Source organism: Clarias gariepinus, chromosome 20 (assembly GCF_024256425.1).
Source record: "Clarias gariepinus isolate MV-2021 ecotype Netherlands chromosome 20, CGAR_prim_01v2, whole genome shotgun sequence".
Taxonomy (NCBI): domain Eukaryota; kingdom Metazoa; phylum Chordata; class Actinopteri; order Siluriformes; family Clariidae; genus Clarias; species Clarias gariepinus.
In genome coordinates, this window is record NC_071119.1 from 12,779,786 (window position 1) to 12,807,581 (window position 27,796).

The following is a 27,796-nucleotide window of genomic DNA, read 5'->3' on the forward strand; positions in this document are numbered from 1 at the left end:
CTTTATCTGATACTGTTTATTTACGGTCATATCATTGTCAGTTACTGACTGTATTTCAAGTACAATGTTACAAGCTCATCAGGGCTCATTGACTTAAACGGGTTTGCATTTTTATATATACTTATTAATGATATGTAATAATCATCAGAAACATCAGGGGAAAAAAATTCTAAACATGCTCCTATTTTGAAAACAAGCCACATGTAAATTAAGTGTACAAAAATGCTATTTTAAGTTTTTTTTCGCTGTCCTGAATAAAATAGCAATTTAAATAAAAAATCTATCCTTTTTATTTAGCTTCTCAGTTATATGAAGTGCCTCTGACTCTGACTCAGTGGGGCACTTAAATATTCTTACATATTTTTTAGGTCAAAGGACCTTGCTCTGGTTCAGAAGGTCCCTGGTCCTAGACCTAGTGCTGCCGAGCTGCCACTGTTAGGCCCTTGAGAAAGGTCCTTTAACCTAAAAAATATGCAAGAACATTCACTAAATATGGACAAACATGAAACAATTATTTCCTTTTTTGACCTGCATGTTTAATTAGGTAAATACAAAGAGCTCTGAAAGTAGTTTCGGTTGCACGTAGTACGTCCTTACACAAGGACCTGTACAAGAGGTTAATAATCGACAACTACTGATAAAAACATATTGTTGATGTGGATGGTGAAGTGTTGTGCATGTGCTACTTATTTGACACATTTTAGAAAGACTCTCCATTGTCAGTACTTTTGTGGCCGCTGAATCTTTGCAACTGGTGTTGGTTACAAGGAAATTAGTGATGGCAACAGGCTTTACTACAAAAGTATTTATTTATTTATTAAGGCATTATTACAAAAGAAATCAAACTAAATGCTTTTAAATTTAACTTTCAAAAAACCAAAGCACTACCAATCAACTTCCATGTCAACAACTTGATCACTCATAGAAAATGAACATCATCATCAGACATGACACCCCATGAGAATGATGATGGCGGGGGGGGGGGACAATTGGTGAAATTGCATGGGAAAAAGATCAACAGTAGCTATGGCTATAAAATGTGATTGAAATTCACAGGACTGGGACTAAACAGCTGTGTGACCATAAGAAAACCACTTGTTCATGAGGCTAATCAGACTTAAAAAATAAAGACTTCAGAGGTCAGATTGATCCTATTCCAGAGAGATGGGCTGCATCAAGGTGAGGAAGGCAGTACATAAAGCGATGCACCCATCATGCATAGGGGGCCAATCATCTGGAGGCAGTGTTATGATCTGAGGTTGCTTCAGTTGGTCAGGTCTAGACTAAGTTATGTTATGTGGAAATAAAATAAGGTCAGCTGATGACCTGAATGACCTACATAAAAAGGTAAAAATCTTAGATGTTGCAACTTCTTTTCTTTGGACAAACAGTGTACATGCCTACAAAGTGAGCACGGTATATGCACGATGAGGTTTAGCTGATTAGACTGTAGCTGGAAGCTATCTTGCATATGCAAAATTTTCAAAGAGAAAAGGTAAAATAGAGAAGTTAATCCAGTAAACCACTAATGACACCAACTCACTACAAGATCACTCATTCTTTAATTAGTTTTTTTTATTTATTTTATAGTATATAGTATACAGTCTATACTACAAGACCAGAACACTGCACTGTCAGTTTGTAAGAAAAATCTCTATAGGAAAAGCCAAAGCAGAAACAAGGTTCTTCCACATGAATTTTCAAATTAACCAAATATCAAATTTAATACTGCGCGCATATAGATCATAGTTTTATTTTTTATATTTATATGTGTTTTTCATATAAACACATTCGAGTGTACATCATCATCTTAGGAAGCTTTGAGAGCAGGATGTGATTCGTGCATAGTGCTTATGTAACCTTATAAGAGCTGCGAGTTAAACAGTAAGGAAAAGGAAAGTGTAATGAGAGTAAAGGTTATAATGAGAGATGTTTGATGTCACAGATGGTTTTTAAGTACTTTTTGTGTGTAAATGAGTGCTGTGTGTGTGTGTGTGTGTGTGTGTGTGTGTGCGCGCGCTCCCTGTTGTTATTGCTCGTTTTTATCCAGTTGAGTGCAAGACGACGGTGTGGCCTTCCAGTCATTTTTAATTGCTGGAAAGGCCTCCTCGTTCCACCCGTCATTCAGTGTTAAAACTGACCTTTAGATAGCCCTAAGAAGCTCTGATGTTTGCCAGCTGCCATCAGCGTTCTCCTCAGAAAGTAGGAATGAGCACTTTACATGATGCTCTACTGTAATGTCTCTTTCTCAGTTCACTTCTTGCCTTTTCCTTTGCCTTTGCCCTTTCCAGAACTGCCCGCTTTCTCCTGCTTCACCTCTTTAGTAGGCTTTGCCTTCTTTTGCTGTAGGACCAGGAAAGAAAGAAAGACATTAACAAAGAGAACACAAACATGACACAAAACACTATAATACAGACTATGTGCTGATCAGCCATAACATTATGACCACCTGCCTAACATTAAGTAGGTATCTGCTTCAGCAACCAAACATCCAGAGCTTCTAATGCATTTCAATGTTTTATTTATTTATTTATTTATTTATAAAACATACCTGTTTATAGTCACTATATGTAGTAAACAAGTTAGTCCCTTTGATTACTTATAACAACTATAATCAGTTATCAGATCATCAGATCAAATCTTTTTTTTCTATCATAAACATAAAGACACATCCTTAAACAAGTTAGTTTATTTATAATTTATAATTATACAATATAATGAAAATCATGTGCAATATTTATATACAGTATATCTGGTGTGCAATATCATTACTACTCTATATGCAATATCAATTATTATGTGCACTATAAATGCTGGGTGCAATAATATAAATGTACATTACACTAAAAGAGACAATTCTGCACCTTCTGTACAGTCTGTATCTATATTTTTTGTTTTTCCTATATATTTTTATTCTATTTATGTCTGTTTATATTGTATTTCATTTCTCTCTCTTTTTTATTTTCCATATCCTATTGTATTTGTATCTTTTTAAATATGCAGCCACTGGAGAAACAATTTCCTTCATGATTAATAAAGACCTATCTTATCTTATATTTTCCACCTAAATTGACCTCACATAAGAACGCAAGACATAGAACATAAGACCCAAAATCAAACCGGGACTTGTGATGACATTTCTTGGGTAAAATCAATTGACATTTACAGACGATTTCAAGCGCAGTACGGTAATGAGACATTCGAATTTTGCAAATGTTTTTAAAGGAGGCTGAGAATGACTCAGAGCTCACTGCAGTCACTCCTGTAAACTTTCAGCGAGCGGAACACACGATCCCTGAAAATTAATTTGTACCAAACTTGCAGAATAGATGCATCTGTCTGTGAAAACGGTTCACAGTCAAGGACCAGCACTTGCACATTACAGAACTGGGAGTTACTGCCACATAAAGTGCATTAGTGTAACAGGAGATTATATAGAAAAATAAACAGTTTTTACTCTAAATACTTTAGAGTTCTGTTATTCTGAACACCTCTCGTATAAACCCGTGAATTTTTCCAGCCTTGGAAAACTATTCAACACATTCAAGTTTAAAGGGAAAAAAAAAAGGTGTAAAAGTGACTAATGAACCCAACATTCACCTTGATCATGGCATCGGTATCAACAGTTTCCTTCTCCTCCTCCTCTTCCTGAGCCTGGAGGTCATTCTCAGGATCTAAAGACAGATCAACATCGACTGTTCCTCTGCGACCTTTCTTTACAGCCTGCAGCGAGTATGGCGTTAAGTGGGACTCCTTGTTATAAGCCCGTGTGAAAGCAGCTTTCACCTGCAGAGAGAAAAAAAAAAAGGCCAGTCAGTACCTGCGCTATAAACTTACACTACACTTACACCAGCACTGAATTTAACAATCCTAGTAAAAATAATTAAATAAAAGCAATCTCCTAAAAAATTAAAACATATGTAGATTTAAAGCTTTTTAAAGTGGTTATTAAAGTTGTTGTTAAAGATTTAAAAAAAAAGTTATGAAAAAAAAAGTTATAAAATATATAAAAGAAATCTAAAATCTGATTTTGACAAGAAAACTGCATTTCAAAGTTAATGGCACTCGGGTATTTAATATATCCTATTTCCAACATAACTGACCAGAATACAGAACAAGCAGACTGAATCTCTCCACGTTCTCACGGGTCGAGGTCCTGTCTTGTGACTTTGGATGCATATTTTAGATTATTATCCTGCTCGACAATAAATTAGCATCTGCAATCTTATGGTATTTCATGAAGTCCATGACACGATAGATCATAAGGTTCTCAAAGAAAACCAACCTCACAATACCACAATACCAGAACACAACTTTTTTCTCTTTTTTGACCATAACATCATTTCTGTAAAAAGTTAACAAACTCCAAGTGCACGAAGGTGGCATCTAATTTTAGATTCATTTTACTTGAGACCTGGTGACCCAAAATAAATCCTATAATCTGCCAATCTCCGTTTATGAATCTTCTAACCATCCTTCTTAGCCAGCGTAGGAGCAAAACACACTCTTCTGCCACTTGGCTATTTTTAACCACAATCGCCTGATTTATGGAGGTTAGCATATTTTTCATTTGTATTCTCTAATGTTCCTGAAGGAGTAAGGAAATTTGACCCTTTGTGTCACTTTGTATTTATAGCCCGGTGATGAAGGACGTCATGGATGACTGCTTAAGAGCCAATGTACAGTAAAGTTTAGACACATTTTCTAACTCCATGGCCTTTCCTCATTTGTAATTCTTTCAACACTGTAAAACAATGCTAAAGGCATCAAAATATGCAATAATCACCATGGACGGATATTGAGATGTGTCTGCTACTTGTGCTCTGTAAATCCTTCATAACGGTTCTAATCAGAGGTGCTGGTTGTTAATTGGTGATTTCTGAGGCTGGTAACTCTAAATGAACTTCTCTAAAGTTTTCGTCTTGCTTTCCTTGGAAGGCCTTCATGAGAGACAGTTTCATCATGGAGCTTGATGGGTTTCGCAACTGCATTTGACACAATACTGTTCTTACAAGAACTATTCCAGAACAGCTGACCTTCTAGACTTAAAATAACTGACTGTTGGTGTTACTTTATTACCTAATGTAATCGTATGCCTTATTTTATAGTTTTGACAAAAAACAAAGACTTTTTTTTCATAACCATTTTCCCATCTCTGCATAATTCCCAAGTGTATCTTCTGACATTTATCTTATAAATTAAGGAAACATTTGAAATTTTTCTGCAGTACAGCAATGTACCTTGGAGTCAAGCTTGGAGTACGGATCAGGTTGTCCACCCCACGTACTGATCTCCATGATGCTGTCGAAATCCTCTTTGACAATGTTGTAGTCGTCCATGAGCTTCACGCTCTGACCGGCTCCCTCTGCGCCATGACTCCGCAGCGGCTCCAGCAGGGCAGAGCGCATATAGGGAAGGTAGTCTAGGTTCACTGCCTGCTTACTGCTCAGTGTCCTAGAGAGAGAGAGAGAGAGAGAGAGAGAGAGAGAGAGAGAGGATTATTGCTAGGCTTGCAGGGTTAGAGAACACAGAGCTGAGATGATTAACATGTTCAGAACTGACTAGCCTCTTAAACGACATATCGTAAAAGTTAATGTTTGTAAAGTTCATAGTGATCTGGATCTAGGTTTGGCTGAATTCTAAATTTCTCTAATCCATATGCAAGTCCATTGCATAATGAGGAAAAATCTGTACACTCATTAAAGAAGAAAAGACGACTCAGTGTGCTTTCATAAGAAAATGTTTAAGTACCAGGTGGTGTGATGCAGTTGATTCCACTTGTACTACAACAATTTGCATATCTGTTTATAGCAACTATTGACTAAAATAAAAATGGCAGTTTATGTCATGTTAAAAAGTAATTGTAACGCAATAAATCCCTCTGTGTTCTGAAGTTACAGCTTTCCCTTCAGACTGTTAAACCCACTGGCTCTGTTGACTCTCATCACATCGTTTTTTTTTTTTATGTTATTTATTTGTTTATGTGGCACATACACCATGTGCAAGTTGTTACTATAGAAACGATTTATGTGTGTACAATGAACCTGTCAGACCTGCATTTATTGAAAATCAATCCCTTCTTCTGACAATCAAACGCATTCAACAGCACTGGTATAAAGATGGGAGGAAAAAAATCAATTCAGTGACGTATCGAGATTATTCCGTGTTTTTTATGTAACATGCAAGTCATGTAACGGTACACAGACTCCAAAATCTGGTGTAAAAAAATATGTATTATTATTACTAACTATTTATTTTATATGTTGGCATTTAAGGGAGTAAAATTTAGCTGCTCCTCTATTATTCTGCAGGTTCGGGGCTCTAAGCTATACACAGCGTCCTGTGTAATAGGAGAAAAATTTGCTTAGAGTTTAAACAAAATTCAACAGAATCGGGACACTTGCAAAAATCATGATACTTAAGAAATATAAATGAAGAAATAATCAAATTAGCACCTGGATATTATATGCAGATAACTGTGCTAGAACGCAAGACTCTTTTTTTTTTAGTCTTATCCACTGTATGTTTCTTTGCCACTAGTCGTGTGTGTGCGTGTGTGTGCGCTACTCACTTCAGACTCATGTGTGAGGAAAGCTCCTGTACAATGCGACTGTGTTTTCCAGTGGATGAAAACTTCCCCAGCCAGCTGGGAAATGTAGGAAAGTGACTCATATAGCCACGCATTAATTCCCCAGGCAGCACACTGGCATAGATTGCCTAGATGAAAAACACACAGTTCAAAAAAAAAAATATTAAAAAAAAAAAAAAAAAAAAAAAAAAAAGGGGGGGGGGGGTTAATTCTCTGACCTATATAATGACAACCATCCAATGAGTTTAGCTTTTTTATTTTTATATATATATATTTTTTTTATCATAATGGTTGATTTCGCAAATCGTACAGTCTGTAAATTCCTTGATCCTTTCGAGCTCCTGAGTTGATATTACCTAAGCTCACTAATAGCTCAATCTATCATGGCTGAATAACTCTGCCCATGATTAAACCGACTGTTATTGAAATAACCCCAGTGCCTGTTGACAACAGAATATGCGCCCAGATTATTAGTTTTCCTGCATAAAACCTGTTATGAACTCTCCTGCTTACTGTGTACGAATCAAATAATATATGCAAAATGTACAAAAGGGGTCAATTCAAAACCGGGACTGTTGATTGTGCAGAATAAACAAACACTAATGTAGCTTATCCCAGTGTTTTACTAGTGCTTGTATACCATCAAGTTAGAAAGTTTTTTCAGTACACCTTCATGTCCGAGACGCTGGCCTCCCAGGAACTCCATTAACGACCCATATATGTGAAAATGGCTTGTATGGGGGATGCGGCAATAACTTCCAGTATCTAGAGTTCCTGTAATGTGCAAGTGGTATGTGTGAATGACTGTGTGTAGATTTTCCACAAACAGATGTGTCTCTTCCACAGAATCCGTCAATTTTCAAGGATCAGGCGTTCCAGTCACTAAGCGTTCACGGGAACGGCTGCAGTGGGCTCAGAGGCAACTCGACCACCATAGAAATTCAGGCTTCTTTAAACTGTCTGCACCATTTAAATGTTTCACTGCGGCTAAGAGTTTCATCACTGTACTGTGCTTCTTATGTCAATTAGTGTCACGTCTTCATTCACAAGAAATTAAAAGTCTCGGTTTGACTTGAACAACCCTTGTTGTTCACTAACTCGTGGATTCAGGATTTGTCCACCCCTGTTTATTCTTTATAACATCCAATCATACCTGCTATACATTCCATATAAGGAGACAGTGTATGTGTCTTGTGTGTGTGTGCGACTGTGTGTTACCTGCGTGGGTAACAGAGACCAGGTCTGGCGAGAGCGGATCTGTCTATCCACTAAATCTCCGTCACAGATGCTGTCTGCCGTTTTACTCAGCAGCACTAAATGATTCTTCAGATTTCCCCTGACACACACGATCATAACAGGATAAAGAATGTTAAAGACTATTTCAAAAGTACGCTTATACTGTTATATCTCCTTGTGTATGCGCGTATGTCTCGGCGTGCATGTCCTACCCTGCGGCGACTGGCCGGACGTTTATATAGTTCTCTTGGACGAACAGCGGTGCCAGCGAGTAGTCATGGAAGAAAAGGTCTGACTTGTCGATCAGGGTCATGTGGGCGGTTTCTTCACCTGAGACAAACACTTTCCTGCAGACGTCAAATGGTCCCTGGAAACAAACAAATAACCCTCTTTTTTTTTTGCTGTTATCCAGCTACTATAATTCATACTATAATGCGAGTGTGGGAGCTAGTACTGTACCATTTTCATGTCTTTCCTGGCATTGTTAGCGTCTGCTTTCGCCTGGTCATAGGTCATGACCTTGTCCGTGGCTGACCACATACTCAAATTATGCAGCACCTGTGAACAAATGACGTAAGAAACAATACGAAACATGAAAAGCTACACAAAAAAAATGACTAAACAAAGTTTTTTTTCATGGAGGTTTTGACATTTTTCCCACATTATATTTGTTTTAGAAGCGAAGCCATTTCTTTTTAACAGGATTATTATTTGTACCAATAAAGATTTGCATCTGATTTCCTTCACGGCCCTGGATATGGTTGACCTTGGTGTGATTTAGCCCAAGGACCTTGTAGTATTTTCACGAAAGACTTGCACGTGTATAACAGGGTAAAATCTACCAGTAGAAAACATTTAGCTAGAAAACGTAGGTGGCCGGATTCCTCCCCCATCAAGTTCTTGTTATTAATTCGGTTCACTCACATACCCTTAAAGTAAACAGAAAACCGACTTTTGAAGGAAAAAATTGTTCAGACATTTCACCTTGCTGTGAACGTGGCCCTTTTTGAATCAATTCCAAAATAAATCTAATTACAGGTTACAGTAACAATCCATACAAACCCCACAAACATTCAACCTCTCGTCCTTGAGAAATTACACTGAAAAGAATTTCTGGAGGATAACCTAAAAACATAACGCCACCAAGTGGTAGAAACATAGAAATGAACAGCAAGTAGAAAACGGATGTTTTCCTTTTTTTTTTTTTTATTATTACACAGACTATTATTTTTGCCATTTTTTATAGTCATATTTACTATGTCATTCAAACACAGGTTAAACTAAATAGGTATCTTTACATCAACTAAAATTTCATTCCATGTAACCGAAATCTCAGTTAAAGTCTAAACATAGACACAGAGCTTTCTCTTTTTTTCCCTAATCATACATTATTTATTTATTCATTATGACGCACGTACAGGGCAGCTCATGGCATCCATGAGCATTTTTCCTTCTCTAAAACTTGACATTTCAAACCCAAGATGGCCTCGAAAATAACACCAGGAGAATCAGATCCAACACCACTTGACTGTTTTTCTTTGAGGTCATCTCAAGTCAGTAATCCATCAGAAGTGACGCAGAACAACTCTATTCAGCGTGTACATGAGCAAGCGTGTACACCATGAAGGCTATTTATACATTTAAACACACTTTACACCTATGGATCCAGACTTCTGTGCAACCTTGTATTGGTTTCTTTTTATATTATAGGATGCATAAATGTATATATACACACACATGCCAAAAATATTACACACATCACAGGCAGAAAAACACTGCTGCCATGATAATTTATATGCCATATTTCTTACAAGGTTGGAAATTTATAAAAGCATTTAATAAACACTTAAACACTCTGTAACTTCAGTGTTTAAATGTCGTGTTTTGTATAAAGCCATAATCTCTTTACTATTTATCGCACCGAACCACTCAAACTCAGAGAAAAAAAATCTCAAAGTAAGATTATTTTGCAGAAAATGGAAGCGGTTGGTGTTTTCTGCAAAACTTGTGGTGTATATTAAAAACTCTGTTAAATTTAGAAAACATAAAAGCCCTAACATTGACAGTGTGTTAATCGATTCTGAATCAAAAATTGACGAAATGATTCAATTTGAGCATAAAAAAAAAAAACTATTAAATTGCAAAATCAATAAAATCACACATCTCTACTCAACCTTATGTAGTATCTCCCAGCCTTAGCTCTTGTTTGTGTCAATACTTTATCTCCAACACATTGCAATGGAACCGACCTGACGAATGTCCTGATTTGACGCCAGGATGACCTCGTTCAGGGCCGGGGGCGGGATCTTTAAACCTTCTTTAAATGCAATGGACATCATGGCACCCTGGTTAATAAAAAACAAATAAAAAATAAATAAATAAAATTTATCATCAAGAAATTCACTCGGGTTTTTATAAATCATCATGCATCCACTTGGATTAACCCAAGACAAACTCATCCACTGTGCCTGAGGGCGTTCCAGTACCTTTATCTGTTCCACACGAGGCCTCTGGAAACGCAGGTCGAAGCAGTAATTAGCAAGTGAGCGGATCTTCATATGGTTACGATCGTTGCACATGCAAATAATGGGGATCTTTGAATTCTTTATCAGACCAATCAGCTCCTGCAGGCATTGCACACAAGACAAATGGGTATGGGCAAGTGGATTAAAATAAAAAGATGAATTAACTTTCATGTGGGTTAAAAACAAAATCAAAAAAGGGTACCTGTATTCCTCCTCTGTCCTCGTTCCCTGCCATGCCGTCCACTTCGTCCATTATGAGAACATGTTTATCGCTGACCGTCTGAGCTGCACCTGAGCCCCCAACACACACACACACACACACACACACACACACACACACACACACACACACACACACACACACAAAGCTTTAGTGACTGACCGAACAACTAACCCAATAGCTATCAACATTTTACAATGTGATCCATATCTACTGTGTCTGCAGCTCAGTCTATAAATGTCCATGAGAAACCAATAAATGATAAATGTTTTCAGGAAATTTTATGCTGCTGCTGCATGTCTGCATGAATTAGCATGTGTATCTAATAAAGTGACCAGTGAATGATACAAAACATAAATGATATACATTTGATAACGTCCCCTCCCCTCCAATCATTTGACCATGATTTTTCAGTGTAAATACTGTTGAAAAAAAAAAGAAAAGAAAAAACACTAACAGTAAAAATAAAAATAAAAATCCTAAATTATAGAACAAGGCAATCTCTGCTTTAAATAAATATCAAAAATAATATTTTTGGACTGCAGCAAGCAGTGCCACGACTGTACCCTTAAAATACATAGCTGTTTATTGGTTACTGATGCGAGTTTAAAAAAAAAAGTACAAAAAAAAAAAAGATTACAAATTTTTTTCTCCTTCTTCAGTTTAAAAAATATGACATATTGCTTCATCACTGCTCAATAAAGATTCAGTTGAAAAATTATTGATATTTAGTATTGATAATTAAAGTGCCCCTTTAACATTGACAAGTTTTGGTGAATCAGGTATCCTAAATTCCACAAATGAGCGCATACAAACGGAATCACTAGTGTAACGTAAATAGGGAAGCCTAGCAGGGAAGACTATAACCCACAATTCCGCAGCGCATGAGAGAGAAAAAACGTTGGCTCAGTTGTGATCACGTGACGCTCGGCGTCAAAACAAGAAGTGCATGCGTGATACATGTCTGTTAAAAAAAAATCTGTATCCTGAGGGGGTTTGTGGAATTGATTTTACACTTAAAAGGTTTCCATGCTGCAAAAAGTTTCTTGTCTTCAAATATTTTTATGATGGCATCCCCACTATGTGATGCATTAAACACGAGAGGTGTTCATGTCGAACTGGGACGTGTTATGAAATTTCTCGTTAATGAAGGCATGAAACTGATTGACATTTACAGTACAGTGATGAGACTATGCATGTCAATAACAATCCTGGGCCAGGTTTTTAACCCAGGAGTAAAGGAGTTCCTGGGAGGCCAGCGTTTTGGGAAGTGATGCAGGTAGTCTGATTGTGGCTCCGGCGTACTAAAAAAACTTTCTACCTTTAGTAAAGCTGGGGTTATATAGAGAAATAACAGTTGTTGTTGTTTTTTTTTTACAGTTGTTTTTTTCCTCCCATAATTAGGTTCTGTTAATATGCATCTAAATCATCTAAAGTCCTGGTTTGACTTGAACACCCCTTGTAATTGAACATTAAGCACGTCTATGACTTTTCACATTTATTCCTTAATATTAGAAACAAATCATTACAATCCTATATGTTTTATCCTCAGCACATGATGTTTGTACAGAAGGCTGACGTACCTGAGTAGAAATTCTTAATGCTCGTGTTATTAAGAGACTCAGCAATGACTTCCTTTAGACTGTTCTTGCTGCGGGTGCAGCTGGCGTTCATCTCCACGTAACTGTAACCCAACTCCTATACATACATGCACGCGCGCACACACACACAAAACACACACAAAACCAGAAACACCTGCATTTTTATTCAGAAGTGGGTGGGTGACCTTCTTTACTCCCACTTGAAGGTACAGGCATGAATAACTCATTGGAACTCGATGCTTAAGTGTCACCGGTTTTGACCCAGCCTCTGGTATTTACTACACAACAGCTTAAAACTCTATCGCTGGCGTATCTACACCTAGAATGCAGGCATAGAAAACCTGAAAGGTCGTCGAAGTGCACAAATATTTGTGAAAGTTAAAACAAACTTGATGGATGTTATGTTTTTTTCTTTTTATTAGTGAATTCACACAGAGGACGAGCAACAAATTACTAAGTCCATCATTTTTTTCCTTAACATTGTGCGATTTTAGTGCTGCACTATTCCTCACATAATAATTTATATTGTGATAAGGACCGGTGTAGATGTTTTCTGCAAATGGCTGCAGTTTACTACAGGTGATGTATGCATGGTGGGTAATTTATAGGATTATAGAGTTGGTCAATATTCTATTACAAAAAAATAATAAATTAATCTGGCATACACGCAATTCATCCCATAACCTCATACTCCAGTACATCTATCCTGAGTGGCAACTACTCTAATTCTCTCCATCTGTTCTGTATTTTTCTACCCATCCCGAGGCATCTGGAGATTGTGCCAGCTTCAGTAGACAAAGGCCAACCCTGCGAGGATCCTGAGGCATCCAGAGAAGGACCAGCTCCAGCTGGATTCTGCTTCATGATGGTTTGGAGCTACACATGCTGCTCAAAGTGATCCAGACCCCATCTGTCCTCTGCACCTACTGACTCGTCCCTGGACTTCATCTTCATTTAAATAACTTCTGTTATATTGAAGTTTCAGCTGCATAACACACATGATGTTATATAATTTCTATCTATTATGGGTTCCCTGTTGAGTCTGGTTCCTCTCAAGGTTTCTTCCCATTGCCATCTCAGGGAGATTTTTCTTGCCACTGTCGCCTTCACCCTTGGCTTGCTCATCAGGGACAATCTCATTATTATCTAAACAAATTTCTCTCACGCTTACACACTTCCATAAATTTTCTTTTCATTTTTGTGAAGCTGCTTTGAGACAATGACCACTGTTAAAAGCGCTATATAAATAAAATTGAATTGAAAAAAGCATTTGTTGTTTATTTTTCTTTATAATTTTGAGTTTTGTGATAAATAAATATTGGCAAACATCCCCTTTTTGAGATCATTGTCCAATAATTGACTGTTAGCCTAGATGAATAGATTTAAATACAAAATGGTACATTTAAAAATAAAATATCGCAGTTTTAATCGCGGTACTTACTCACTTATTGTGTGTACCGCTTTACCCTGGGTACAGGGTCAATTAGTCTAACCTGGATGTCTTTGGACCGTGGGAGCAAACCGGAGTACCCAGAGGAAACCCCCCCATGCACACCGACCCGAGGTGAAACTCAAACCCGGACCCTCGAGGTATAACGCGCATCAAAGTAACTGTATATCAATCTGTGCTTAGTGCCAAGCCTGGAGAAATGGATGGGTAGAGGTAGTAGGGGCATCCGGTGTGGAACCAGTGACAATCACTAGCGCATCAAATGGTCCAAAGTGGCGACCCCGAGAAAGAAAGAAAGTCCAAAAAAAAACATTTGTTCGAGATACTGTATGTTTCACAAAGCCAGAATGTTCAGCTATTTCACACACACATTCCTGTGCATCTTATCTGTAACTTGTTTATTATATTAGTTGTAAAGTAAGAATATAAAAAGTGTGAGCATCCTTTAAGTGTGGTGATTTCATAATTATTGCCAGAGGTTGTTACAGTAAGCGTTACTGAGACAGAGCGCTGGAGTGCTGCACATCTAAGCGGGAACCCGTAGTTGATTGGGAAAAGTATGTGTCTGCTGTTTTTTGAGTATTTTTCAGTATTGCCCGCAGCACTCTGATGTTAAAATAAGCAAAAAAGGCTGACAAGTCGTCTTTTGTTAGTTAGACTGGTGAAATAAGTTATTTCAACTAATAGTTAACCAAGTCAAACAGTCAAAGGAGGGGCTTTAAACAGTTTGTGCAAATATTAAAGTGACAAAAAGTCAGTGATATTAGATTCACATCGGTTTGTCTAATTTTGTGAACAATCTGAAGTGGTTAGTCTTTTCTTTGTGGTCTCCTTTACGTTTGAGTCCCTGGCCGAGACATCGTAATAAACTGCGAATTTAATTGCTAATAAGCCTGCAGGTTGTCAGGGTGTATGACTAACCTCACACACAAGAGCAGCAGTTGTGGTCTTCCCTACACCAGGAGGTCCAGAGAGCAAAGCAGCTTTAAACCCAGTACCGTCGTCTTTACCTCCAAACTTCCCAAACCTAGCAGCTGATGAAAGACGACAAGAAACACACATCAAAAGACAGAAAATCCACACACTGTGCACTGCAGGTTAAAAGGTGGCAAATTTAACTCACGGTGTGCAGAGGCAGACAAATTAGTAGCCCAGGTGACCAATAAGGGTTTTAAATTAATGTTGATGTAGAGGTGTTTAAATCCTTTTATTGGAAGTAAAAAAAATTTAAAGAATAAAATTGAATAACATTTTACTTCTTTTTTTTTTTTTACTCACTGAGCACACTTCAAACATCTGGATCCTAACCAAGACCATTATCATTAGTAAGAACTACTAATTGTGTGTAAGTGTGACCTCACTGTTGAGCACATTGTGACATTCAGCCTGTTAAAAGCCTTTAAACAAGCCAATTAGGTTTTCTCTCTAATGTGATCTCATTTAAGGGAACCCCTTCTCCGGCTTGGTGCGTAGTCCTGCAGTTCTCTGGATGGCTGTGGCTCGGCAGCACCTCATTTAGACAGACACCGAAAAAGTATTTGCCCCTGCATAATTTTTATCATTATTATTTTTTTTGCATGGTAACACTTACTGAAGTGATTCAGATCATCACCCCAATGTTAATGTGACACGAAGATAACCCGAGAAAATACTAGTGGCATTTTTTTAAATGATGATTCAATTTATTAAGGGGGAAAAAAACCTGTCCAAATCTGTAAAAAAAGTAATTGAGAGTTTTGGAAAAATATTCTGTGGACTGATGAGACAAAAGTTGAACTTTCTGGAAAGTGTGCGTCCCGTTACATCTGGCAACACAGCGTTTTATAAAAAGAACATCATACCAACAGTAAAAAATAAATAAATAGATGTAAAAAAAAAAAAAAAAGAAGAAGAAGATGACTTAAGGTTTTGGAGTGGCCTAGTGCAAGTCAAACCTGAAAGCCCTTAAATGTGGCTGAATTCAAACCATTCTGCAAAGTAGACTGGGCCAAAATTTCTCAACAGCAATGTGGTCGTTATCACAAACACTTGTTTGCAGTCTTTGCTGCCAAGGGTGGAAGAACCAGATATTAGGTTTAGGGGGCAATTACTTCTTTTCACATAAGGCCCGGTGGGTTAGGACAGTTTTTTTTTTTTTTTCGCTTAATAAATGAAATTATTATTTAAAATATGTATTTTCTATTCACTCAGGTTATCATTGTGTAATATAAAAATTTGTTTTGATGATCTCAATTATTTAAGTGTAGCAAAAAAAACACTTTCACAGCCCTGTATGTGAGGACATACTGTAGGTACTGTTTTAACTTAACTTATTTAACTTATTTCTTATTTAATTTATGGAAACAGTAAAACATGCAAACATGAACATTTATGCAGCATGTTAGCATAAGAAATACATTATTAAAAAAATATTTTTTTTGGAGGGGGGAGGGGGGAATTCTTCCCGATTTTCTCCCTAATTTAGTAGTGTCCAATTCCTCCCCATCATTAGGGGGAGGAATTGGACATTAGAGGCTACCACTTAGTCAGGAGGGCCGAAGACCTTCAGGTGTTTTCTCCAAAAACCTTGACGCCAGCCGACCGCATCTTTTCGAAATGCTAACTCACGCACCGTTGGGGGCGGAGTAACACACTTGAAGGACAACGCTATCCGCTCCTTCTGCTTGCGTGACCTCACAGACGCCCCTGATTGGCTGTAGAGCCGTGATTAATGTGGGAGCACCAAATACCTCTCATCCCTCCCCTCTGAGAGAGCTCGGCCAATCAGCTCTCTCTAGGCCTCCGGCTGCAAGAGGTTACAGCATCACCCGGGAATCGAACCTGCGATAGGGCGAGCACTTTTAACACTGCGCCACTCGGAGGTCCCATTATTTTATATTTTTTTAATTATTTTCCTTTAACATAGTTTTGAAGAACTACAAACCACACTCAGAACATCGTCACATCCCCGTGTAATCCCCTGCACACACACTCTCACCTGATGGTTTGGCGTTGCCGCTATGATTTTTATGCCAGCTCTTCAACCATCTCAGCAGCTTATTGGCACAGCTCTGCTCACCCTGCTGTCCAATCAGATTCTTCAGGCTGCGGGGGCGGTACTTATCCACCCACAACAAGCTGCTGGCATCATCCTCCGTCGTGGAGGCAGTGCGTTTTCCCGCACTGAATTCCAGAGTCTTTCTGATCTCTGATGAAGAGCCTCGGCTTGAAGCTCCAGGAGAAGAGGAAGACATACGAGGTTTCCCAGGCGAGGGACTGCTCTTGTTTGCAAGGGGTTTTCGGGGAGAAACTCTGCGTCCTGTAGGGGTGCCTTTGGTTTTAGGGTCTGGGGTCCTGGATTTGGCGGCTTTACTCTGGAATATGGGACGGTAAAAGACTTTAATGGACACGTCTCGTGTTATAATGTCTTGTACTGTACAGCAAGAGAAGAAGCATGTGTTCGATTTAAAAACAAGCAGATAGGGCCGAACAAACATGAGTTATAATATTGATATCAGGACAAACAACTATCTGGTCCGTAAGTTTTTGGACAGTGACTCAATTGATGTCATTTTGGCTCTGTATGCTACCCCACTTTTATATGAAACAATCAAGATGCAAGTAAAAAAAGGATTTTCAGCTTCAACAATTCAACTGTTTAGGATATAGGTTTTTTTATATATATATATATATATATATATATATATATATATATATATATATATATATATATATATATATATATATATATATATATATATATAGCATAAACCCTGTTTAAATCAGTTGTAGTCTGAAGTCTGGAAACCATCAACATGACCAAAAGCTGAGTTTCCAATTCTGTTGATAGTACGTTTGTGATCATTATCCATCAGGACTACAGAACTCATCCTGATGCTTTTATTAGCAGTCAGATCATCAATAACCACAAGTGACCAAGCACCATTAACAGCTATACATGCCCATGCCATACACTGCCTTCACCAAGTTAGACAGATAAAGTGGTTAATGCTTTGTAAACTTAAACCTTCCTTTCCTTCTCCATACTCTTCTCCGCCAATCATTCTGGTACAAGTTAACGGTGTCCAAACAATCATGTTCCAGAACTTTTTTTATTTCTAATTTGGCCTTCCTGTTGTTGATTGTTATCAGTGGTCCACATCGTGAGGTAAAACATCTGTATTTACATTCACGAACGAGTCTCTTGATTGTAGTGACGGGACAATCTTAAACGTTTCATAAAAACGAGTCGTCTCAGGAAATGATATGTTCGGTCGCCCATGCTGAATATTATTGGTTCTGTACAAGAATGAGTTCATCTGTTTCGAGTCTTTGGGTCGGTAAAATGATTCGAACTTTCCATCACTGCTTTTTCTACGCGGATCTCCTCTAGCACGTCCTGAACTGAGGGTGAAATGTGAAAGGGTTTTTTCTTTCACAACACTAAGGAAAGAATTCCACAATCATCATCTTTAGGTGTCTTTTGGTGATGCTGAACTCATACAGATTTGTTTTTGCTGTCTCCCTTTTTTTTTTTTTTTTAGCCTAATGATGTCTTCCTTCACTAGCATCAACACCTCTTTGAATCATATACTGAGAGTTCCTATAAAAAGCCCATGAAGTCCCTGGAAGTGTAAGGCTTCAGTCCTAATCATTACACCTCATGAACAGCTACCATCAGCTTGTGATCAACCGCAGAGATTTTAGAAGACAACTCTTTACAGCTGCTATTGTGTTAGTAATTTTTTTTTAGACAAATTCTCTAGAATAGTGGCTCACCAACACGAATAAACAGGCCAAGAGTTTGCAGAAGAATCAATTGTTTTTTTTTATGCCTTTATAAACTAACTTACAAAGAAAATAAATTATATTTTATTTAATGCCCAAGAGTGAAATAGATTGCAATGTGCTTATCTGAACTTCCGTGACACTGTGACATCAGACTGGGTGCAAAACAGTTCAGAGAAACTGCATAATTGTATTCTGCTCAAACTAAACAAATGTGAAGTGAGCACTGCTGAATAATTAACTGCCGGTCTCCTGTGGGTCGTTTTAAAAGGTGAAAACGACCAAATATGTCTGGAAGGTGGAATAATTATGTATAATTTGTTTATTTGCTAATAAGCCTGTCTAAGTTACTGCAAGGAGGACTTACAGTGATAAATATGCATGTGTGTGTACATGCGTGCGTTTGTGTGCGTGTAGTGGTGGTGGTTGGGGTATATGTCAAACCTCAGCTTCTGCAGCAATCTCGTATTTGGACTTTTTGCCTGGTTTGGTTCGAATCAATTCCAGCAGCTCATCCTCATTTATGATCTTGGTGCCAAAACCTTGTGCCTGAGACACACAAACACATGGAGTTTTATTTCAAAAATAACGATACAGACATCTAACTAGCCAGAAGGAAGGAAAAGTAAAAAAAAAAAAAAAAAAACCTTCTCAGTCTTGGAGACTCCGCTATCTCGACCCAGGACCAGGTACGTGGTTTTCCGGCTGACGTTTCCCGTGACTTTTCCGCCGTAGCGTTCTATAAGTGACTTCGCTTCGTCCCTCTCCATAGACTCCAAAACACCCGTTAGGACAAACACACATCCCTCAAGGCAGTTCTCCTCTCCCTAACACACACACATTACAACATGAGGGGAAAAAATTATAAATCAATATCCACACAAGACTAAAGAGAATAAATTACAATATAAACTGTGATATTGAACATTGACCTTCACTGTCTCTGTGCTCTGTGTCGGAGGAGCCTGGCTAGACAGGCAATGTTAATGCGCTCCTAAAATAAAGAATAGATCCTACGCCAATGCTAACAAAGACTTTGGACTTCTTATATATTTGAATGAACCATCACTGCCAACCAGTACAAACTTGATCCTCTCAATCCTGATGGGCGTGGTCTCTTCCAGGGTGACTCCACCCCCAAATACAGGGCAGGCTGTGCTCACCAGTGTTGGGGGACATTACCTTTTTTTTACTGGGGGGGTGGGCACAATGTAAAATTACGCACACACACATAACAGGCTGAAAGTGGTAAAGTGCTCGCCCTATCATCTGGGAATCACTGGTTCGAACCCCGGGTGAGGAGCAGCTAGCGCTTTCCTCCGAGTGTGTTACTCCGCCCCTAACGGTGCGTGAGCGAGCAGTTCGAATAGATGCGGTCGGCTGATGTCACGCGGTTCGGAAGAAACACGTGATAGTCTTCGCCCTTCCGGCTGAATGGTAGTAGTAGCCTTAATGTGGGAGCCCGCTAGTGACGGGGAGGAATTGCCCACGACTAAATTAGGGGAGAAAATTGGAAAAAAATCAAAAAATAGAAAATAGAAAAAAAATGATGAAAATGAATCTTTAACCTCTCTAATGAGACTTGCTTTTGCTTTACACGCGTGCTGTACACACACGCATACAAACACAAAATAAAATATGTTGTATGCACACAATTCTGCAGAGCAAAAAAGAGAAAAAACAGTTGTGACCACGTGACGCTCGGCATCAAAACAAGAAGCGCATGCGTGATACATGATACTCGGTACTCGCAAACCAAGACCTGCTCATTTTTAAAGTTAAAATTTATTTATAATCTTTGCTCATCTTGTGGAACACTCGCAAACCGCGTTACTTGCAATTCGTTTCACGGTAAATAAATTGTCTAAATAATGGATTACATTTTTGAAAAAGTAACTAAATAACAGTACTTAAATGGCGGACCGTTATATCAAAGAAATAATCTGAGTACTGTAACGCATTACACCAAACACTGGTGCTCCCTAAATTGGGTGATGAGGATGAAAATGATTTAACAAAAGAGTGTTCCCATCAATTGGGCACTGATACAGCTGATAATCACTCAATTTTCACAGATCAGTTTTCTCTGAAACAAAACCGATACTATTATGATGATGCAAAATGCATGTGTCAACTGCCACATCAATGTGCCACCACTTCTCTTTAAAAGACATTAAATTTGCAATACACAAAGTTTTTTATTTTTTAAAGCAAAACCACGGGGCCTCCAAATGGCGCAGTGGTAAGGTGCTCGCCTTATTATCCGGAGATTGCGAGTTCGATTTCCGGGTGATGCTGTAACCTCTCGCAGCCGGAGGTCTAGAGAGAGCTGATTGGCCAAGCTCTCTCAGAGGTGAGGAATGTGAGGTACTTCGTGCTCCCACATTAATCACAGCTCTACAGCCAATCAGGGGCATATGTGAGCTCGCGAAATCGGAAGGAGCGGATAGCGCTGTCCTCAGAGTGTGTTACTCCGCCCTAACGGTGAGTGAGCAGTTAGAAAAGATGCAGTTGGCTGGCGTCACGTGGTTTGGAGGAAACACGTGATACCACTCAGTCAAGAGGGCCGGAGAATAGTAGTAGCCTTAATGTGGGGAGCCCCCTAGTGACAGGGAGGAATTGGACATGACTAAATTAGGGAGAAAATCGGGGGGGGGGGGACTAAACAAAACCAGGTTAGGAAACGAAATTTTCCAAAAGCTACACAGTGTGAATAATTTAAGTATGAAAAGTTATCTGTGAAGGCAGCTGCTAAAACTTGTAAGTCGGCCCTCAATCAACCACCTGCAGTATAGCAGAAGACCTCACAAAGCTCGAGCCTTACACTGCTAAGAATAAAAACCATCGCCACAAAAATAATAATGAAGAGAGAAATAAAGAGTGCCCCCAGCCCAAGCTGAAGTCTGATTGGAGCAACCCCAAATTTAACATTTGTATTTACTGTATTTATTTTTTATATTTATAATTTGCGGGGGAGGGGGGGTTCAAGTCCCAGCATCGTCAAGCTGCCGCTGTTGAGCCCTTAAGAAGGGCCCTGAACCCTATCTGCTCCAGACCTTGTGGACTGCCAACACTTAGACTGCCTCACCAAATCTCAGATTTTTTTTAAGAGCTTACAGCTTCTGAGCCATGGATTTTTCATCTCCATACCGGGAGTTTCATTTCAGCTGCAGATTTCAAAATAATGTGTTTGTTTATATTACCTGCGGGATCTCCTTAGAGCCCAGAGCGCGAGGTCCTTCTCGGTTCAGGTAGTTTCGATATGCAGTAGAATTCAAACGCTTCTTCTCAGAGTCCTCGGGACTGGTCTATCAAAAAAAAAAAAAAAAAGAGTGACGGGAAAACAAGTTTAATAAGCACTCAAATTTCAGAAAATAATATCTGCACACAGAACAAAAACATGCAAAATAACATGCTGCTGGAGCAATATTAAATGTCTTTATTATTATTATTATTATTATTATACTCTTACACTATTGTATTAATCACTTAAAAGGCTTTTACCTCAGGTTTTGTAGGAGATGTCTTATTACTTCCTGCTTCACTCTTAGGAGTGGAAATGCGTTTTGCGCTTCCTGCATTAACACTTGATTTAGGAGTGGCCGCTGTTTCTGATGAAACTGGTGAGACTGGCTCTTTCTTCGGGGAGACAAGTTTGCTTTTCTTCTCCTCCTTCTCACTTTTCCTCCGTTCCTCCTCTTCATCAGCTTTCTTTTTCATCAGAGCCAGTTTGGAACTGGCTTTGACTGGACTCTTCTTAGGTGAAGGTTTCTTCGGTGAAGGTTTTTTGGGTGAAGGTTTTTTGGGTGAAGGTTTCTTGGGTGAAGGTTTCTTGGGTGAAGGTTTCTTGGGTGAAGGTTTCTTCAGGACAGGCTTGGGCTCTGCAACGTTTGCTTGAGAGCTGATCTTCGAGGGCGAACGCGACTCCACACGAGCCTGACACAAAGAAACATTACAGACCATTTGACTTCCAACAACCTGCTCCAGGATGGAGAAACTTAAAAACCAGATAACCAGCCAATTTTAGCAAACACATTAAAACCTTTATCATTAAAAACTATTATCGAAAATAGAGGACTTAATAGTCTGAGAGGCATTCTGTGCAAAATAACAGAACACAGTTATGAGAGTAAAAACTCCCTTTATTTATCTATATAATCCCCTGCACTCATCCCAGTGTTTCACTAGTGCTTGGATACCATCAACTTTTTCTTAGTATGTCAGAGCCATAAACAGACTGCTTGCTTCATGTCTGAAACCCTGGCCTCCCAGGAACTCTTTTAACAGCCTAAACATGTGGAAATAGCTAAGAGTGAGGTCAGGACTGTACAGCAATGTGGCAATAACTCCTAGCCGACGTCCTGTAATGTGCAAGTAAAGTTCCTGAATGATAATGTTCAGAGGTCTGTCGCTTCAACGAGTTGTTGACGAGTTATCCATCGGTTTTCAATTCAATTAAAAAATATATTTGTACAGCTGCTTTACAGAATTAAAATAAATTATGGAAATAGAATAAAGAAATAAAATTCCCAGACTTAGATATTATGGTATTAAAGAGTCATTCAAGTTACCTTTTTAGTCACCGGGGCCTCATCGAACATGGCTAGGGTCCGAGCAAACTCCTCATCTTCATGGATCTGCTTCTCCAACTAACACACACACGCACACATCATCTAAATGCATTCATAATGACAGACTCGATTAAACAGATGTTTAAATACATTAAGAACGAGTAAATCATCTGTCCAATAAAATCATTTCATCTAGTTGACTCCCTTAGCAAACTGAAAATCCTAGTCGTAGAGTCTGTTTTTTTTATTTCCCACAGACCAATGAGAGGAAATTGTTATACAAGCAGTAAATATTCCTGAGCTTGAGCCACACAGAACACAGAATGTCCTACAAGCAGGCAGCTGCTTATACTGCAGAGACAGAAAGCAGACTGCTAGGTGCATAATTATCGCCAGCATGTTTTAACCTTCATTTCACACCTGCTCTCTGCTGACTTCGTGATGATCATGTGTCTAACTCACCTCCATGTCCTCGTCCATCTGTAACTGTTTAGCAATAGCTTCATCAGCGTGAGTTTCATCAACATCCTGCGTAGGCTGAGGGAGACAGGAAACCATTATGTTCTATTATTGATTAAATATTATTAACTTGTCCAAATCCTTCGGTTTTACAAAAATCATCAGTTATCAGCAGCTCTGAACGGATCCCAGAAAGCAGCGCTGCTGATGTACGTACCGCTTTCCTCTTGGTGCTCGTACTGGCCACCAGCTTCTTTTCCGATCTCTTCGCCGAGGAGCTCCCGAAATAATCAAACACAGAGGTGGGGGTGGGTTTGGGCGGCGTCGACTTCGGTGGAGTCGGACTGAGGGCGTTCTTCTTCGCTTCGCTCTTCGTGCTCGGAGATTTCACTGAAGACGTTTTTACCTGCTTTGATTTCGTCTCCTTCGGCTCAGCGTCCTTCTTCTCTTTGCTGCAGCCGTTCTCTTTGTGTTTCGAAGGCTTTTTCAACGACAGAAAGGCCTCATCAGAGTCTGGAAAAGACAGGACAGAGCTGGTCGGTAAACCTAATTTTCATTAAGTTTATAACAAGAAAATCTAAAATAAGAGAACCTTATTATTTAGAGAGAAATACTAGATTTATACTGTATGTATATTCAGATCCACCAATACTTTTGACAAATGATTTGCAGTCAATGCTTTAAGGTCTGGAAATCACAGACATCACCAGACACTGGGTTTCTTCCTTGGTGATGTGCTTCCAGGCCATCTTCACTTTCTGTTTGTTCTTGCGCCATTTGCCTTCAAAACACGGAGCAGCTCAGTTGTATTCAGATCAGGTGACTGACTTGGCTATTGCCTCTGTGCTGTAATGCTCTATCCAATATTTTTTTTTTTTTTTATAGCATTTGGGTTTAAGCAGCAAATGTAGCCATCTGTAGTAAGCCATTTAGAACATCTTGATTTTTCCTCAGCAGTCACGCATCTTTGTCTTTTGGCTAATCTCTTTCAGAATAATCTGCCACCATCTGACCCTATCCTGCGCATTATCTTTTTTCACGCAAACTAACTTCTTATACTTAGAATGTAATTTAGAAGAACAAGCAGTCACGTGACTCCCATGTTTTACGCACAGACACGTGGTCACAGTGTTATAGTAAACCGTACACGCGTGGATGTTGATTATACCGGTAAGAGACATGCACAAAGACCCAGCAGGGGAGACGATTACCCAAAATTCCGCAAAAAAGCGTTGGCTCAATTGTGATTATGTGACACTCAGCGTCAAAACAAGAAGTGCATGCATGTTACATGATTTTCAGTATTTGTAAACCAAGACTTGTTCGTTTTCCAAGTAAAATTTTTTGTAAAAATCGTTGCTCGTCTTGCGGAAAATTTGCAACCCGCATTACTCGCAATCCAAGGTTTCACTGTAGATAATTTTAAGTCTTCGGTCTGATCGTTCGTTCTTTTGTCACAAGACTCCCATAGACGCTATGCAGTGCAATAGATTTAAAAGAACGAACGACTCAGACTAGAAGATATGAGAGGTGAGCTGCTGGTTCTGTTTATGAGAATATGTCCTTAGTTGCATTGTAATATTTGAATTACTGAAACTATAGACAAAATTTGTGTATGTAGACGTGCTGGGGGTCTGTTTATTGAAAATTTAGTATGTTTCTGCTCTTATCAATGCATTCGGCTTAGTCAAAAAACGTAAGTTTTCTCATGTGTCTCCTGCTTACTAAACATGCTACATGTTTTCAATGCTGTACAGGGAAAAAGAAATAGCAAATTAATGAGATTCGGTCAAATTCCCATAAACGATGTAGGTGTGGATAGAAGTGAAGTATGAGGACGCTGCGAGACAGCAGATGGTCCCCATGTGTTCCCTATGCTTCACAAGCTGGTGAGACAATTTAAGCCTGTAAAAACTAGCTCATCTTAGTAGTGAGAAAAATAATGAGGTGGACAATTACACATAATAAATTATGTCATTTTTACACAGTTTAACTAATTTAAATTTAAATCCCCTTCAACTGGCCCAATATAATTTTGAACACTATAATAAAAAAATTACTTTGTTTATGTCCAGATATTTATAGTCCTGATAATATCCATGTAAACCACTAACACGTGTATGTTTCCAGAATATTCTGTACCTGAATCTGACACAAAGGTCACCGGATCTTTCTTCCTAGATTCTGCAGGCTTCTCTTTAGGGCTTTTCTTTCCTTTCTTCTCCTCTTCTTCCTCATCTACCAGGTGAGAGAAACAGAAACATGAAGACAAAACTACAAACGTATTTTATTTAGCTCTGATTATGCAGGTTTGACCCAAAGAAAAAAATATATATACACACACAAACTGGTTTTTAATAAGGCATTCATTAGTACAGCACCTGAATCAGCGATGACCCTCTTTTTCCGTTTGGCCGATCGTTTCTCCTCCAATTTGGAGCTTGTAGTCTAAAAGCAAGTAAGAGAAGAAGAAGAAGAAAAATCAAAACCTGTAGTACCAGAACCAATATTCTTGCATTTCTACAGAATTAAGCCAGACTTTGGAAGCGAGTTTCCTTTTATTCTTCGGCTCGTCATCTGTGCTGCTGCTGCCGCCCCCCTGGCCGGGCTTCGGTGCAAAGAATCTGCGTATATCCTGTAACAAGAAAAATGCATAGTTTTACTTTTAATTTCAATGCAATTTATTATTTCTTTTGTTCCCTTTTGTGCCATGCATAAAAGGCGATTCTTTTTTTGTGACATTATCTGCAAAAGATCTATAGATTTAAAATGCAGACCAAAAAAAAAATCCTCACTGCTAAACAAGTAGATGTTTGATGTCAAGATCAATATCAAATTGTTAAAGTCAAAAGTATAGTGTGGTAATTGGCTTTAAGAGGCTGGGAAGATGAGGGAGAACGAGACCTACAGTTGGCGGTAAACTAACCTACTGGATTCCAACTGCCGTTAAACAACAAAGAAGAAGAAGGACCATAGATTTAAATCCATCTGGGAACCAATTAGGCCAATAGTGACCACTGTATTTATTCCCATTTTTACAACCTCCAGTCAACATGCAACATGGAAACGCCAATAAGCCTAATGTGCACGTGTCGGGTCTTTGGACGTTTGGAGGAAACCCACCAAGCACAGGGAGAACATGCAAACTCCATGTACACAGACCCGAGGTGGGACTCGAACCCAGACCCTGGAGGTGCATGATGCCACCGTGCTGCCATAGATTTAAATACCAGACAAAATAAATGCTTACTGTCGCTAAAACTAAACAGTTAACTTGATAAATAAACACAATCTATACATACTGTATGTTAATAAGTATTATTATTTTTTATAATAACTCAATACATATTACAGTTAATCTCATCGGGCTAACTTCCTGTCCTGCCCGTGAATTAGGAAGATTTCTCACAAATGCATTCTTGCTGAAGATATATTGCTGAAAATGTGTCGTTGTAGACATTAACTCATGGCCCTATGAAGTTCATCAATACACACATTCACCCGAAGCGTGTGATGAGTGGGAAGTTGTTGTTAGCTTCGGGTGCTTCATGTTCTGCTTGTTCCGTCCGAAACCGCTCGGATACACTACAGTGCGGGTCAGAAACGGGTCCCGCGTGCACGTTTACAGAGTCAAAAGATGAATAAAACGACTCACCATCTCCAACGGCTGTCATTAACTCTTTTTGTTGCTGTTGCAGCAACAGCGCGTAATAACTCTTCGTACAGTATTTGGCGCCAAGAGTGAGTCGCTCTGTCGCAGCGTGATGACGCGGAGGGGGCGGGGCGTTAAGGGGGCGGGGCTCACCGAAACTGTCAGGAGCAGAAACGTCTATAAAAATAATCTATAGAAACGTGTTTTAAATAAATAAGTAATAAATACATGTATAAACGCGTGGATACGTAAATTAAATAACATTAAATACAGTCTAAAATTTTATAATTTATTAGGGTCATTGTCACTTTCATGAACAATTATTCCTATCATTTGACATAAATACACTGCATTTCTTATATTAAATTATAATGCATGCATACTTATTAGTATGATTAATTTATGCCTTTTGTCTTTTTATTAGGGCCCAAGCACTATAGGGTGCGCAGGACCGTCTTGTTTCCTTAAGGATTGTTTTTTCCCACCTTTTTGGGGTCTTAACAAGCTCAAAAACTGACAGGAATCTGCTGCATTAGGATGGCAGAGAGTCACGTGGCCCGGGGCCCTCAGGGGCCCTCACACAAGATTTAGCTGGATCCCTCATACACACTTTGATGGAGGCACATGAAACTCGGTACACATTTGGAGCTCATTGGACCCTTTTATTTGTAAAGGACTCGGGCAGTCATATAAGCATTTCACTGCATATTATACCATGTATGACTG

General features: G+C 38.9%; 1 protein-coding gene across 1 annotated transcript; it reads right to left on the minus strand.

The window, feature by feature from the left end:
* Positions 1 to 1,788: 1,788 nt before the first annotated feature.
* rfc1 (replication factor C (activator 1) 1) lies at positions 1,789 to 27,188 on the minus strand. The gene is made up of 24 exons (XM_053480286.1): positions 27,074 to 27,188; positions 25,958 to 26,053; positions 25,800 to 25,866; positions 25,561 to 25,656; positions 23,636 to 23,931; positions 23,422 to 23,496; positions 22,960 to 23,037; positions 21,893 to 22,324; positions 21,592 to 21,696; positions 19,036 to 19,215; positions 18,833 to 18,937; positions 16,599 to 16,974; positions 14,543 to 14,655; positions 12,154 to 12,268; positions 10,553 to 10,641; positions 10,312 to 10,449; positions 10,075 to 10,170; positions 8,285 to 8,383; positions 8,038 to 8,192; positions 7,808 to 7,925; positions 6,572 to 6,717; positions 5,241 to 5,454; positions 3,601 to 3,786; positions 1,789 to 2,343 (listed from the first exon to the last, which is right to left on the minus strand). Exons 1-24 carry the CDS (start codon positions 27,074 to 27,076, stop codon positions 2,254 to 2,256), a joined length of 3,468 nt encoding a protein of 1,155 aa, XP_053336261.1. The 5' UTR covers positions 27,077 to 27,188; the 3' UTR covers positions 1,789 to 2,253.
* Between the last annotated feature and the right edge of the window lie 608 nt (positions 27,189 to 27,796).